This window comes from Perca flavescens, chromosome 5, assembly GCF_004354835.1.
Source record: "Perca flavescens isolate YP-PL-M2 chromosome 5, PFLA_1.0, whole genome shotgun sequence".
Classification (NCBI taxonomy): domain Eukaryota; kingdom Metazoa; phylum Chordata; class Actinopteri; order Perciformes; family Percidae; genus Perca; species Perca flavescens.
This window is the reverse complement of record NC_041335.1, coordinates 36,189,706-36,206,146: the sequence shown is the minus strand read 5'-3', so window position 1 is coordinate 36,206,146 and position 16,441 is coordinate 36,189,706. Positions and strand designations below refer to the sequence as shown.

At 40.9% G+C, this 16,441-nt stretch overlaps 1 protein-coding gene across 1 annotated transcript; it reads right to left on the bottom strand.

Annotated features, from left to right (window-relative positions):
- Positions 1 to 1,366: 1,366 nt before the first annotated feature.
- nkx6.3 (NK6 homeobox 3) lies at positions 1,367 to 12,674 on the bottom strand. The gene is made up of 3 exons (XM_028579269.1): positions 12,251 to 12,674; positions 4,585 to 4,754; positions 1,367 to 1,617 (listed from the first exon to the last, which is right to left on the bottom strand). Exons 1-3 carry the CDS (start codon positions 12,672 to 12,674, stop codon positions 1,387 to 1,389), a joined length of 825 nt encoding a protein of 274 aa, XP_028435070.1. The 3' UTR covers positions 1,367 to 1,386.
- Between the last annotated feature and the right edge of the window lie 3,767 nt (positions 12,675 to 16,441).

Sequence of the window (16,441 nt, the reverse complement as noted above, 5' to 3'; positions counted from 1 at the left end):
TAGACTGAATCGAGCTGTCAGCTAGCTAGCAGTTAGCCAAATTAGCTGTTAGTTTAGTTAAACTAACATTTAGCTTCCCGGTGGAGGCTAGCATGGAACAGGTCATGCAGTGTAATCCTGTTTTACTGAGGATACTCAAGAGGTTCCTGGCCAGCCGTTAGCCTCCATTGGGAAGCTAACGTTAGTTTATATAGCTAACAGCTAATGTCTAATGTCGTTAATCCTCATAAAACAGGATTTTCTTCTGCGCATGTGCTTCACGTCTTGCACATGTGCAGAACGGATCGTGTACTGACAGTGACTTTGCCTGGAACGCTACCAACTCGTGAGATTTGACTTGAAGTCGTAACTTACGGCTAAAAACTGTGTCTGGAACGCAGCATTAGTGTTAACAGCGACGTCTCTGATTGGTGGGACTCGCTGTTACCATGGAAGTCTATTGTGAACCGCGAATGGCTATAGCTAGCTGCTACCACTGAAGTTTCTGTACACACAGCCTTGTTCTCTTTTCTTTTTTTTGCTGTTTTCAAAATGTTCTTTTGTGCCCGTATCAAATGTTTTATGGTCACGATTCATCTCATAGCCGTTTGGCTATTGTTCCAGGCTTAAACATCTCTATATACCGTTAAACATCTCTATATACCGTTAAACATCTCTATATACCGTTAAACATTTTCTAAAACGTCATTGGAGATATTTGAATGAGAAAAATCATTTCCGGAACCGGAGCCTTCACTGTTGAGCTCATGACCTCTTCTGAACATGCTTAGACTTTGTTTTCAAAACTAATTACTTTCATTACAGCATGCAGGTCTGCTGAGGAGCACGCGCGTGTGTGCCTGTGTGAGTGTATGTATTTGTGTGTATGTGCATGTTTTTCTGTGTATGTTTTTGTGTGTGTGTGTATTCGTGTGTGTGTGCATGTTTTTCTGTGTGTGTGTGTGTGTGTGTGTGTGTGTGTGCGCACACGAGTTTTTGTGTGTATGTTTTTCTGTGTGTGTGTGTATGTATTTGTGTGTTTGTGCGTGTTTTTCTGTGTATGTTTTTCTGTGTGCGCGCGCGTGCGTGTTTTCTGGTTTGTGTGTGTGTGCCTGTTTTTCTGTGTATGTTTTTGTGTGTGTGTGTGTGTGTGTGTGTGTGTGTGTGTGCGCGAGTTTTTTTGTGTATGTTGTTGTGTGTCTCTGTGTATGCATTCGTGTTTGTGCATGTTTTTCTGTGTATGTTTTCTGTGTGTGTGTGTGTGTGTGTGTGTGTGTGTGCGTGCGTGCGCGTGTGTATGTATTCGTGTGTGTGTGTGTGTGTGCGTGTTTTTCTGTGTATGTTTTTGTGTGCGTGTGTGTGTGTGTGTGTGTGTGTGTGCGCGTGTGTGATTTGCAGCAATTTCTGTCAGACGTTGTGTGGCCCGAGGCGCAGCACGGAGAAAGCCCTGCGGTGTTTGCGTAGCAGCAGCCGGATCTTATCGTCGTCCGAGTCGGGGTCCAGAGGCTTGTTGTACTCCTCGTCCTCCACCTCGTGGTCCGAGGCGTCGCCGCCCGGCCCCGCGAGGCCGGCCTGCGTGGAGCTCGGCTCGGAGGCGCTCTTCTTCCTCCACTTGGTGCGTCGGTTCTGAAACCACACCTGAACACACAACGGGGGGTTAGCCTTCCTGTAGCGGTGGAATTTAACCAAGTAGGCCTACATTTATACTAAAGTACTGTAGCCTACTTAAGTCCAAATGAGGTGATGTTGAGGCTCCGCTACATCTCAGAGAGAAATATTCTAGTTTTTACTCCGCTACATTCATCTGTTCCAGCTTTAGTTACTAGTTACTTAAGTTACTCCACTACATTCATCTGTTACAGCTTTAGTTACTAGTTACTTTAGTTACTCCGCTACATTCATCTGTTACAGCTTTAGTTACCAGTTACTTTAGTTACTCCACTACATTCATCTGTTACAGCTTTAGTTACTAGTTACTTTAGTTACTCCGCTACATTCATCTGTTCCAGCTTTAGTTACTAGTTACTTTACACATTTAGATTCCTGCACACAAAACACATGCAGTTTATAAAATCTGATGTTTTAATATAAAGTAAACTAGCCGACAATATAACGAGTTGACATGATTAGACCTAGATAGATAGATAGATAGATAGATAGATTGATTGATTGATTGATTGATTGATTGATTGATTGATTGATTGATTGATTGATTGATTGATAGATAGATAGATAGATAGATATATTGATATATTTATAGATTGATAGATAGATAGATTGATAGATTTATAGATTGATAGATAGATAGAATAATATAAAGTAAACTAGCCAACAATATAAAGGCCTACAGGTCCAGCTGAGACGATGAGACCATTAAACACACAACTGGTTGGATCCTTTACTCTTTCTACAATGAGAGGATTTTACTTTTAATACTTTAAGTAAATTTTTTTTGATGATACTTACAGACTTTTATTTAAATAACATTTTCACTGCAGGACTTTTACTGGTACCAGAGTATTTTTACAGTGTGGTATTAGTACTTTTACTAAAGTAAAGGATCTGAATACTTCCTCCACCGCTGCCTTCTTGGAATGATGCTTGATAAGTGTATACAGTATGTTGTTGTTGTTTTTAAATCTATGAAAAACCACCATGATTGCGTGTGTATGTGTGTGTGTGTGTGTGTGTGTGTGTGTGTGTGTGAGGATTGTACAATTATTATAGATTTTTATAATTATACAATTCCTCTCAAATTATAGTCCCAGTTCACTGGACAGAACACACATTATGTGCTAAGAATGGCAAATAAAATGCACATGGAAGAGTAATATACATGACCCTTTACTACTACACGTGGACTTTATCTTTCCATCATGTTGACTTATTGATGGAAAGATTAAGTCCACGTGTATCTTGTACGAGGAAGTTGCAGTCTTTTAAGGTGAATGTGAATGAGAATGAAATGAGAATGTTTTTTTGTGCCAGTGATATGTAGTGTTTGGAGGTACTGCGTGGTGGGTTGGGCTGGGAAGGCTGGGATAACCGAGAAGGCCAGGATTGATAGAGGGACTAAAGGGCTGGAAAAATAGAGAGTTGAATACGGTGGCTAAAGTATATGATGACCGCCTGGCCAAAATGACACAGAAAATAACGAGGGACCCTGGTCCCCCTCTTCATGGTAATCTGACTGGTAGGGTTATGGAACGTAGTGGTGGGCTAAGGCCTCCTGTGACACAAAATAAGCACTATGCCTCTCTTTTGTACCTCAGGCTATCAGACAGCACAACAAGCACTTTAATCATACATTTTTATAATTTCTGTACTGTAATTATGGTCTGTTGTATTGTATTTATGCTGTATCTTTGCTGTCTGTGTTTGTGTGGGTCTGTGTTTGTGTGTGTGTGTGATAGCACAGATTAGGAGTTTCAACTTGTTTTTCTTTCTGCACTTTTATGTAGGTCAACTTTGTTTCTGCTTCACCTTAAAAACAAGATCTTTATCACATGCTAAAAAATGACGGGAATGTTCAAACATAAAGAGAAGAAAACTAATGTGAAAATAGAAACTAGAGCTGCAACTAACAATGTTTTTCATCGCTGATTATTTTCTGAATGGATGGATTAGTTGTTTTGGTCTCTAAAATGTCAGAAAATGGTGAAAAATGTGGATCAGTGTTTCCCAAAAAGCCCAAGATAACGTCTTCAAATGTCTCGCTTTGTCCACAACTCAAAGATATTCAGTTTCCTGTCACAGAGGAGAGAAGAAAACTAGAACATATTCACATTTAACAAGCTGGAATAGGAGAAGTTGGACTATTGTTTCCTAAAAAATGACTCAAACTGGTAAATCGATTATCAAAATAGTTGATGATTTGTTTTAATAGTTGACAGCTAATCGATTAATCAGCTCTAAGTTTAAACGTATACATCGTAAGACACCTCACCTCAAAAGCATTATTGAACCCGTCCTGTTGTTTCTTCGGGTCAAATTTGACCCATTTTCAAAAAGTTTCGATATCAGAAATTTGGGTTTCTTTCAACCAAATTTTAAAAGAAAATGACGTGGATGGTTCCATACAGCGCTCTTCACTACTTCACTACTTCACTACTTTCATTGAATTTGGGTGTTTTATTTAATTTTATAGCATGTAAAGAAAATTTTATGATACGTTGAAAAACGTAGGAAGAAAATGTCAAAAAAAGCTCAGAAAAAAAGTGACACAAACATCGGAAAAAGTGACAAAAAACACAAAAAGTGACAAAAAACGTTGGAAAAGCATAAAGTGAGAGAAACAGAAAAGTGACAAAAAACGTTGGAAAAAGTGACAAAAAACATTGGAAAAAGTGAGAAAAACAAAAAGTGACAAAAAATGTTGGAAAAAGTAAGAAAAACATTGCAAAAAGTGAGAAAAACATCGCAAAAAGTGACATAAAAACATTGGAAAAAGTGACAAAAAATGGAAAAAGTGACAAAAAATGTTGGAAAAGCTTAAAAAAAAGTCAAAGAAATGCAGAAAAATTTTGACTGAAACTTTTTCGGTTCGGTCATGTCCAGAGAATAAGCCAGACGAGGGTTAAAGCAGCTCTATTATGATGTGTGTACCTTGACTTGAGATTCGGTCATGCCCAGAGAATAAGCCAGCCTGGCTCGCTCCGGCCCGGCCAGGTACTTGGTCTGCTCGAAGGTTTTCTCCAGGGCGAATATCTGATGTCCGCTGAACGTCGGTCGGGTGTGTTTCTTCCTGCCTGACATGTCCGTCAGAGGACCGCTACCTGGAAAATATATCAAAGGACAAGAAAATACATTTCACTGGGATTTAGTGTTTCAGATCCTTACAGAAGAATCACATTTAGCTGAAATACAGTTTGATGAGACAACGTGCCTCTGACTCATCTTCATCCACTCATCAGAATCTCTTTGTCTGAAAACATATCGATTCAATATTGTAGATGTTTAACCCTCGTGTTGTCTTCAGGTAAAATTTGACACCGTTTAAAAAATAATTATAAAAGAAAGTATGGGACATCGAAATCAGCGCCAGAAATGTAAAAAAAAGAAAAGAAAAAACGCAAAAAGTTGGGAAAAGCAACGACAAAGATAAAAAAGAAAAAGCCTCAAATGTCAGAAAAAGCACCAAAACAAAACAAACAAAAGTGACAAAAGGTCCGAAAAATGAAAAAAAATGTTAAAAATGTGACAAAAATGTTAAAAAAGTGATGAAAAGGTTAAAAAAAAGTGTCAAAAATGTCAGAAAAAGTGACAAAAATGTTACAAAAAATGACAAAAAATGTTAGAAAAAATACAAAAAAGGTCAGAAAAATCACATAAAAGGTTGGAAAAAACCCACAAAAACATCAAACAAAGCGACTAAACCATTGAGATAGGGAGAAAACAACAAAAGTGTTTCATGGTTGTCGGGGAGACAACACGAGGGTTAATATAAACATTAATTTTAAAACAATTGAATGAGCAGAATTGTCCACATATTCTACCAAAGGGACATTTCTTGATCGGACGTTTGAAATGCCGCTCGTACTCATCGACCCCCGTGAGTTCGTGTTTTTTTTGGAAATAATATGACTAACATATTTATGAATAATATCTTGTAAAATCTAAGCAATAATCAGTGGAGTTCTTTATAAGGCCAGGATTACCCCCGGATTACCTACATCATTACGTCATATTTCACTTTTGTAAATAAAATATCTCCCTCATAAATGCGTTGCATTGTTCATTTATTTGCTGGTCTATGGAGTCATTTTTGTGCCATTAAGTTCAAACTAAACTACTTTTATATATAGTTTGGAGTTACACAAATATTTGTGATCATATTTAACCGTCTTTAATATCTTGTAAAATCTAAGCATTACAAACAATGCAAACTAAAGGTTTTGGTTCAGGTAAGTTTTGAAATTTGTGTACGTTTTCTGTATATTTTCTGATCAGATTTATTTCATCTTCTTCAGTAAAGACTCGACACGTCGTTGAGGGAAGTTGTAACGTGTCGGTGAGCTGGATGCTGACTCCGTGCTGCAGAACCAACCCCCGTACGTTCAACACAACACACACACACACACACACACACACACACACACACACACACACACACACACACATCTTATACTGTAATGTTGTGCTTTCTTGGTAACACAGAGGGGCTTCATCTCCCCCCTTTCCCCCGTTCCCCACTCCCCAAAAAAAAAAACTTACTGGATGCCACGTGAACAAAGAAAAAGGGATGGAACGAGTTTATGTGAGTATCACTACCCTGGTTTTATCTTCTGAAAATGCTCCATAAAGGGGTGCCGTATATCGACTGAAAATTAGTTTACATTCCCTCTGAGTGAGAATTTATCTTGTTCACATTGTCAAAAATTCATCAGCTCTTTCAATAACGTTAGCTGGGCTGGTGGCTTTATATTAACCTTAAGTAACGTTAGCTGGGCTGGTAGCTTTATATTAACCTTCAGTAACGATAGCTGGGCTGGTAGCTTTATATTAACCTTCAGTAACGTTAGCTGGGCTGGTAGCTTTATATTAACCTTCAGTAACGTTAGCTGGGCTGGTAGCTTTATATTAACCTTCAGTAACGTTAGCTGGGTTGGTAGCTTTATATTAACCTTCAGTAACGTTAGCTGGGCTGGTGGCTTTATATTAACCTTCAGTAACGTTAGCTGGGCTGGTAGCTTTATATTAACCTTAAGTAACGTTAGCTGGGCTGGTAGCTTTATATTAACCTTCAGTAACGATAGCTGGGCTGGTAGCTTTATATTAACCTTCAGTAACGTTAGCTGGGCTGGTAGCTTTATATTAACCTTCAGTAACGATAGCTGGGCTGGTAGCTTTATATTAACCTTCGTTAACGTTAGCTGGGCTGGTAGCTTTATATTAACCTTCAGTAACGATAGCTGGGCTGGTAGCTTTATATTAACCTTCAGTAACGTTAACTGGGCTGGTAGCTTTATATTAACCTTCGTTAACGTTAGCTGGGCTGGTAGCTTTATATTAACCTTCAGTAACGTTAGCTGGGTTGGTAGCTTTATATTAACCTTCAGTAACGTTAGCTGGGCTGGTGGCTTTATATTAACCTTCAGTAACGTTAGCTGGGCTGGTAGCTTTATATTAACCTTCAGTAACGTTAGCTGGGCTGGTAGCTTTATATTAACCTTCAGTAACGTTAGCTGGGCTGGTGGCTTTATATTAACCTTCAGTAACGTTAGCTGGGCTGGTAGCTTTATATTAACCTTCAGTAACGTTAGCTGGGCTGGTAGCTTTATATTAACCTTCAGTAACGTTAGCTGGGCTGGTAGCTTTATATTAACCTTCAGTAACGTTAGCTGGGCTGGTAGCTTTATATTAACCTTCAGTAACGTTAGCTGGGCTGGTAGCTTTATATTAACCTTCAGTAACGTTAGCTGGGCTGGTAGCTTTATATTAACCTTCATTAACGTTAGCTGGGCTGGTAGCTTTATATTAACCTTCAGTAACGTTAGCTGGGCTGGTAGCTTTATATTAACCTTCAGTAACGTTAGCTGGGCTGGTAGCTTTATATTAACCTTCAGTAACGTTAGCTGGGCTGGTAGCTTTATATTGACCTTCAGTAACGTTAGCTGGGCTGGTAGCTTTATATTAACCTTCAGTAACGTTAGCTGGGCTGGTAGCATTATATTAACCTTCAGTAACGTTAGCTGGGCTGGTAGCTTTATATTAACCTTAAGTAACGTTAGCTGGGCTGGTAGCTTTATATTAACCTTCAGTAACGTTAGCTGGGCTGGTAGCTTTATATTAACCTTCAGTAACGTTAGCTGGGCTGGTAGCTTTATATTAACCTTCAGTAACGTTAGCTGGGATGGTAGCTTTATATTAACCTTCAGTAACGTTAGCTGGGCTGGTGGCTTCATATTAACCTTCGTTAACGTTAGCTGGGCTGGTGGCTTTATATTAACCTTCAGTAGCATTAGCTGGGCTGGTGGCTTTATATTAACCTTCAGTAACGTTAGCTGGGCTGGTAGCTTTATATTAACCTTCAGTAACGTTAGCTGGGCTGGTAGCTTTATATTAACCTTCAGTAACGTTAGCTGGGCTGGTAGCTTTATATTAACCTTCAGTTATGTTAGCTGGGCTGGTGGCTTCATATTAACCTTCGTTAACGTTAGCTGGGCTGGTGGCTTTATATTAACCTTCAGTAGCGTTAGCTGGGCTGGTGGCTTTATATTAACCTTCAGTAACGTTAGCTGGGCTGGTAGCTTTATATTAACCTTCAGTAACGTTAGCTGGGCTGGTAGCTTTATATTAACCTTCAGTAACGTTAGCTGGGCTGGTGGCTTTATATTAACCTTCAGTAACGTTAGCTGGGCTGGTGGCTTTATATTAACCTTCAGTAACGTGCCAACAGCGTCACAAAATACATCATATTAATATTGATTATTTGACAAAAATGTCAAAACTGGGTCTGGGACTTCAGTTTGAACAGTGTAGAAATTAGTTCTTGCTTTTGTATTTTCTTTTCAGATTATATTAGAAAATGACTCCTAAAATAAAATATGAATAACAAATAATACCTGATATAATCTAAGCATTATTGAGTGTTTTAGAACAATACCAACTAAAGGTTTTTGGTCCAATAAGTTTTAACGTTGGTGTGTGTTTCTGTGTCTTTTCTCTGGCATCACGGTACGTTTATCTATATCATCTGGCAACACATCGCAAAAGACACACACCGAGAGACACTCTGAGAGTTCGTTAACAGAACAATATCAGTAGCTAGCTTCATTTTAAAATACAACTCTCATTCTTTTTTTTAAGATTCTTTTTTGGGCTTTTCATAATAACACAATGCCATACACCAGGGGTGTTACTTACTTAGATTGACTCAGTGGGAAACCTGACAGTCTTTTGTTACCCACAATCCTTCTTAGGTCTGTTTGTACTCGGTTGTGGCGACTCTTTCACTCATTTGTCACTGGAGGGGCTTTCAAACAATCTGATTCAGCAGTGAAAGGGTTAATAATGAGGAAGGTGATCTGTGGCCGATTTTTTTTCCTCAGGTTGAAGAATCTTTCCATAAAAAACTCTGCTGCGTTATTTTTTATTTTAAAATAATTGGCAAATGTATTGGCAGATGCATTCAAATGCTTTTTTTTTAACTTATCGGTTAAATGTTTCAAAAAGTAAATACAAATCTACCAATAACACAGACCCCAGCCACACAGTAAGAGCCTCAAAGGAGCTGGCACAGACCTGCATACGGTTCAAGAGCCACAGGTTCACCACCCCTGGTATACACACTCCTATATATATATATATATATATATATATATATATATATATATATATATATATATATATATTTATATATATTTATTTTTACTGTTTACTTTTTTTTACTTCCTATATTTAGCTAAAAGTTTATTGTTATTGTTATTGTTATACTGTATTTTCTATACTGTATTTTCTTATATCTCTTTATTTTCTAAGTGTTTTGTAAGCTGTATATGTGCGCCTGCTCTACCCGCTGAGCCAACCCGGCCACATGGCCTTCTTTTTTTAATTGGTGCCTTTAATGTTCAGTTCAGTGTTGAATTTGTTCGCTAAAATAATATTGGAATATGATTTCCTTTCATTTGTTTTCAATTCAACAAGCAGCTTGTTGTATTTTAGAAGAATACTGACGGTATCAGAGCTGAGAACACGTAAATATCGGTTTATTTATCGCAAGTTAGATCATCATCCCAATGTTCATTGTTAACCCTTGTGCTGTCTTCGGGGCATATTTGACCCATTGTCTAAATGTCTGCATCAGAAATAAGGGTTTCTATTTAACTACCTAATTTACCCAAAAAATAACGCGGATGATTCCATACAACGCGCTTCGCAAGTACAACAAAAGATCGGATCTCTACTTTCATTCAATTTTGGGTGTTTTGTTCAATTTTTTAGCATTTGAAAAAAAACTTGAAATGTTTTGAGACCATCTCCCGACCGAACGTTGACCCTTCTGTGATTATCCTTCCTTTAATATTAGTCTAAATCAGGGGTGGCCAACCAGTTCAGCATAAAGAGCCACAAAAAAACACGCACCATAGCAAAAAGCCACACAACACATGCACGTCCATATTACAACACTGACTTCCAGATCTAATGAAAGTCATAATACATAGCAGTTTTCGTAGGTTTTTTTTCTTACTTAGATTGACTCAGTGGGAAACCTGACAGTCTTTGTTACCCACAATCCTTTCTAGGTCTGGTTGTACTCGGTTGTGGCCACTCGAAGCGACTCGTTTACTCATTTGTCACTAGAGGGGCATTCAGCAGTGAAAGGGTTAATGAGGAAGGTGATCTGTGGCTGCTTTTTTTTCCTCAGGTTGCAGAATCTGTCCGTAAAAAAAAACTCTGCTGCATTATTTTTTATTTTAAAATAATTATTAAATGATTTATTTTTTTTAAACTTATCTGAAATGTTTCAAAAAGAAAAAAAAAAATCTACCAATAACACAGCCCCCAGCCACACAGTAAGAGCCTCAAAGGAGCAGGCAAAGAGCCGCATGTGGCTCAAGAGCCACAGGTTCACCACCCCTGGTCTAAATAATTCATAATTTCAGCTTTTTTTAACTCAAGAATTAGGTATAATTTCCTATAAATTAGATTTTTTATTGACCATGAATTCCAAAAATAAGTAATGAGTGTAAAACTAGTTATGAGTTGGTGTTGGTGGTGTTTATACATGGTAGTGAAAAGAGGCATTAAACCATTGAATAAAACGCCAAAAGTGTCAAAAAAAAGAGACAAAAAAACCATCAGAAAAAGTGTTGATTTTTCAGTTTTGACCGGGATGACGATGCATTGGCGAATGGAAGACAACGAAAGGGTTACCGCGTATTTTCCTCATGCCGTGCAGCACTGCCTTTCTGTATCTTTTGTCATCAGATTGAATTTGAAAACACTCTGGCATCACGACATGAGGAAAATATCTAGTTGTGATTATTTTGACTAATATTGCGATTGCGATAGCATTCACGATATTGGAGGGAATGATCACGTTTGTGTCATTATTCTAATTTTCACTGACAAATATTAAAAGTCAGACAATGTAAATGATTATAGTGTGATTTGTGTGAGGATCTGGACCAGTAGTGTGTAGGATAGGGTTTGTAGGCCGGGACATATGTTGCCTTTAACACTGTGTGCCTATTGCACTAGTCTATATTGGGATTTCGATACCATTTTGATTAATTGTGCAGCCCTACTCTAAGCTAACCAGCTTGTTGAGGGACGTTGGAACGTGTTGACTTGCTGCATGTTGAGTCACTGTAAGGTCACCGATAACTACCGGCACAATAAGCATTTTGCGAAAGACACTGACATTTTTTGTCAGTTGCAAGAAAGATTCATTCATTATTTTTTTTTTTTTAAATAAAAGAACATAAGATATGATTTCCTTTCATTTGTTTTAAACCCAACAAGCAATTTGTTGTATTTTAGCCGAATACTGAAAGCAGCAGAACTGAGAACACTTAAATATCTGTTTTATTTATAAGTTATACAGTACAGGCCAAAAGTTTGGACACACCTTCTCATTCAATGCGTTTCCTTTTTATTTTCATGACTATTTACATTGTAGATTCTCACTGAAGGCATCAAAACTATGAATGAACACATATGGAATTATGTACTTAACAAAAAAGTGTGATAATAACTGAAAACATGTCTTATATTTTAGATTCTTCAAAGTAGCCACCCTTTGCTTTTTTTTGATAACTCAGAAAACCCTTGGTGTTCTCTCAATGAGCTTCATGAGGTAGTCACCTGAAATGGTTTTACCTTCACAGGTGTGCTTTGTCAGGGTTAATTAGTGGAATTATTATATTAATTTTTATTAATAAAAAAGCAAAGGGTGGCTACTTTGAGGAATCTAAAATATAAGACATGTTTTCAGTTATTTCACACATTTTTGTTAAGTACATAATTCCATATGTGTTCATTCATAGTTTTGATGCCTTCAGTGAGAATCTACGATGTAAATAGTCATGAAAATAAAAAGGAAACGCATTGAATGAGAAGGTGTGTCCAAACTTTTGGCCTGTACTGTATATCGTTATCGCGATATTCAACAACGGTACGGCACATTCGTGCAGCCCTAATTTCTGTATCTTTTCCGATCGGATTGAATTTAAAACGCTGCCGAGGTAACCCGTCTCGTTGAGGGGAAGTTGTAGCGTGTCGACTCGCTGGATGTTGAGTCCGTGCTGCGGGTGTTTTAAAGACTCACTGTTGCTGCTCTGCTGCCTCCCGGCTCTCCAGTCGCAGCCGCTCTCCGCCCAGCAGCTCACGCTGCGCCCCTTCATCATCGGGCACTCGCCGCCGGGCTTGGAGAACCCGCCCAGAGACGAGCTGTAGTCCCGGTTATTATAGTACACGGACGCGCCCGTGACGGAGGGGCTGAACCCTCCCACGGTGGAGTATCCGGACAGCAGCGTGGTGGTGCCCGGCGAGCCCATGCCCATCATGGAGCGGGTCAGGATGTCGCTGATGCCGTGCGGCGTCCCCGCTGCCTGCAGCTGGCTGTTCAGGCCCGGGTTGAGCTTGTAGAAAGAGTTGGCCACTGAGTACTGGCACACCGGGGCCTTGAGCTCCGAGGGGAACTGGTTCAGGCTGTTGTTGAACAGGAAAGACCCCTGGATGTTTGGATCCATGGGGAGTACTTTTTGTAACTCTGCCTGCAGGTCTCAGCAACGCATCCAGTAAGATCCAGGCAGGGAAAAGACCTCCTGATGGGCCCCAAAAAGAAAGAAGCTCCTCTCTCATCCACAGGCGATCACAGCCGCCGTCCACAGATATTAAAATGCTTCAAAGAGCAACTAAAAGCAATTTTAACAAAGTCCTAAGTGTTTTTCCGAAGTTGCTGTCATCAGAAAAAGCAGGTAAGCTCTTTACTCTCGCCCTGCACCTCTTCTCAGCCACATGCAGGCGATGCCTCAGATCTGGGATTTACAACCTCCGGGCCCCCCAGATATTTAAATACCTTAAAAGCACTAAAAGCAATTTTTCCAAGTTCCTTTCTGTTTGCCAAAGTTGCTACCACACACATAAAAGGCAGATAAACTCTTCACTCTCGCCCTGCACCTCTTCTCTGCCACAGTGCGGTGTGTGATAATCCCATATCTGACGTCTTGGACGAGCCCTCCGGACACAGGCTTTCTCCTAAAGACACGTATGTGTGTCCTGCCGGCTCTCTGCTCACAAGTCATAAATAAGCAGCAGTATGTGGGAATGGAGTGGCACCTTTTGATAAAGATAGGCCACATTAGAATGCAGCGTCTCTATTGGCTCCCCCCTCGCAGAGAGCCAAGCCTTTTTTTTATTGGAAGGCAGCAGATTAATAGTGTTTTGAACAGGTGGAGTGGGAACAAGTGGATTTTTTGATGGCCTGCCATGTTCAGAGGCAGCTGAGCCTGGAGCACACAGAGGGGGGAGAACAAGCTCCGTTTTAGATTAGTCTAGATTGTTGTAGATTTGAAACAAAACCTTATGTTGTTGTTTTGTACGTAACGAAAATGACACAAAAATCTAAAGTCTACAAAATCTATGCATCAGTCTGTTAAATCCGCAACTCAGTTCATAAATATTCCAGTGCGATCCATACATTTCTAAGCTTTAAATAGCCTTTATATAACAAGTTGTCTGAAGTGTGATGTTTAAATATGCAAACGAGGCATTGGCGTGTTAAATATGCGCTCATTTGCATACATTTCCGGGAACATTAATGTGAACATTGGATAAAGCCAGGTTCCAAATTCTTGGATCATCTATCCAATAAATCAGAAAATGATCTTTGATCTTTGAAATGAGATGGAAATAGGCATCAGAGTGCAGATCGGACCACATTTTTCTGTCCAAGCCCGGCCCGCGTCCGACAGGCATTAAGACATTTCTGTCCGAGCCCGACAGTTAAAATCAGATTTTTTTCTCATACTAATGACACATGTCTGTTTGTGTGGAAAGCTTTTATTAAGCAGCTGTAGAAAGGCATTCAGAAATGTCAACAGAGGGCAACAAGCGCATGATCACACAGGCGCGCACCTACATAATAAGCTGTTTTAGATTTAAAATGTTCAATGCTAATGTGACCGATCATTTCTAAATATCTGTCTGAACGGATGGTATCCATCCTCTAATGGGTATATGTAACAATTATTATATAACTGTCTAATTGTCAGTTGTTTTACGTAATCGCGGTTTCTGAGTTTAACATTAGCTAAGGTGCTAAAGTCAGTCCTTCCAGAAAAATTAGTTTTGAGTTTTTTGAGATTGTTGGCGGCAAAAATCCTTGATTATGCGGCACGTTTTCTTAAAAAATGCTGATGGAATATGCTATATGATATTTATGCAATTTTATGCAATGAAATTGCGAGCACTTGCAAAAATTGTGGTTTGATGAAAAAGAGAAAAAAAAGTGACCCCTCCAACATCCTGCTTTTCGATAATGTTCACGTCACGTAATTACATCACTTCATAACTTTCCCATAGCAACAGGGGAAAATGGCTGCTCTTGTTTGAAGTAAACACAACATTTCTCATCTTTCTGCTAAGATATATGTGACTTTTTTGCAACGAAAATCCGGGGATTATGAAATCATGCAAGGCCCGCATATTTTGGACTTTGGCTGATTATGCGTTGAATTATGATCGCTATATGCGATCACATAATCATATTTTTCTGGAGGGACTGTAAAGGGTATGACTGTTGTTGATGATGGTCGTTGTAATTATAGATGTTTAGATGTGGCAAATTGTAATTATATAAGTGACTATTGGTCGGACTGTTGAGCTAAAGCTATGCTAGTTGTTAGCACTGGACTCTATTCAACAATGCCTGTGTATTTGTGTTATTACAGTATCTGGGTCACATGACTGTATTATAACCAAAATATGTATCCGGGGGCCTGTTTCACAAAAGCAGAATATATAAATCCAGTATAACTGATAAAGCGAGGCTTGACCTAGTCTAATCTGTGCATCCTGTCTTGGTGCGTTTCACTAAGGCCAAGCCAGGCTGAGGAGGACAGACTAGGTCGAGCCAGGCTGAGGAGGAGCGACTAGGCCGAGCCAGGCTGAGGAGGAGAGACTAGGTCGAGTCAGGCTGAGGATGAGAGACTAGGTCGAGTCAGGCTGAGGAGGAGAGACTAGGTCGAGTCAGACTGAGGAGGAGAGACTAGGCCAGGCTGAGGAGGAGAGACTAGGTCGAGCCAGGCTGAGGAGGAGAGACTAGGTCGAGTCAGGCTGAGGAGGAGAGACTAGGTCGAGCCAGGCTGAGGAGGAGAGACTAGGTCGAGCCAGGCTGAGGAGGAGAGACTAGGTCGAGCCAGGCTGAGGAGGAGCGACTAGGCCGAGCCAGGCTGAGGAGGAGAGACTAGGTCGAGTCAGACTGAGGAGGAGAGACTAGGTCGAGCCAGGCTGAGGAGGAGAGACTAGGTTGAGCCAGGCTGAGGAGGAGAGACTAGGTCGAGCCAGGCTGAGGAGGAGAGACTAGGTCAGGCTGAGGAGGAGCGACTAGGTCGAGTCAGGCTGAGGAGGAGAGACTAGGTCGAGCCAGGCTGAGGAGGAGCGACTAGGTCGAGCCAGGCTGAGGAGGAGAGACTAGGTCGAGCCAGGCTGAGGAGGAGAGACTAGGTTGAGCCAGGCTGAGGAGGAGAGACTAGGTCGAGCCAGGCTGAGGAGGAGAGACTAGGTCAGGCTGAGGAGGAGCGACTAGGTCGAGTCAGGCTGAGGAGGAGAGACTAGGTCGAGCCAGGCTGAGGAGGAGAGACTAGGTCGAGCCAGGCTGAGGAGGAGAGACTAGGTCGAGCCAGGTTGAGGAGGAGAGACTAGGCCAGGCTGAGGAGGAGAGATTAGGTCGAGCCTGGCTGAGGAGGAGAGACTAGGCCAGGCTGAGGAGGAGAGACTAGGTCAGGCTGAGGAGGAGCGACTAGGTCGAGCCAGGCTGAGGAGGAGAGACTAGGTCGAGTCAGGCTGAGGAGGAGAGACTAGGTCGAGCCAGGCTGAGGAGGAGCGACTAGGCCGAGCCAGGCTGAGGAGGAGAGACTAGGTCGAGTCAGACTGAGGAGGAGAGACTAGGTCGAGCCAGGCTGAGGAGGAGAGACTAGGTTGAGCCAGGCTGAGGAGGAGAGACTAGGTCGAGCCAGGCTGAGGAGGAGAGACTAGGTCAGGCTGAGGAGGAGCGACTAGGTCGAGTCAGGCTGAGGAGGAGCGACTAGGTCGAGTCAGGCTGAGGAGGAGAGACTAGGTCGAGTCAGGCTGAGGAGGAGCGACTAGGTCGATCCAGGCTGAGGAGGAGAGACTAGGTCGAGCCAGGCTGAGGAGGAGAGACTAGGTTGAGCCAGGCTGAGGAGGAGAGACTAGGTCGAGCAAGGCTGAGGAGGAGAGACTAGGTCAGGCTGAGGAGGAGCGACTAGGTCGAGTC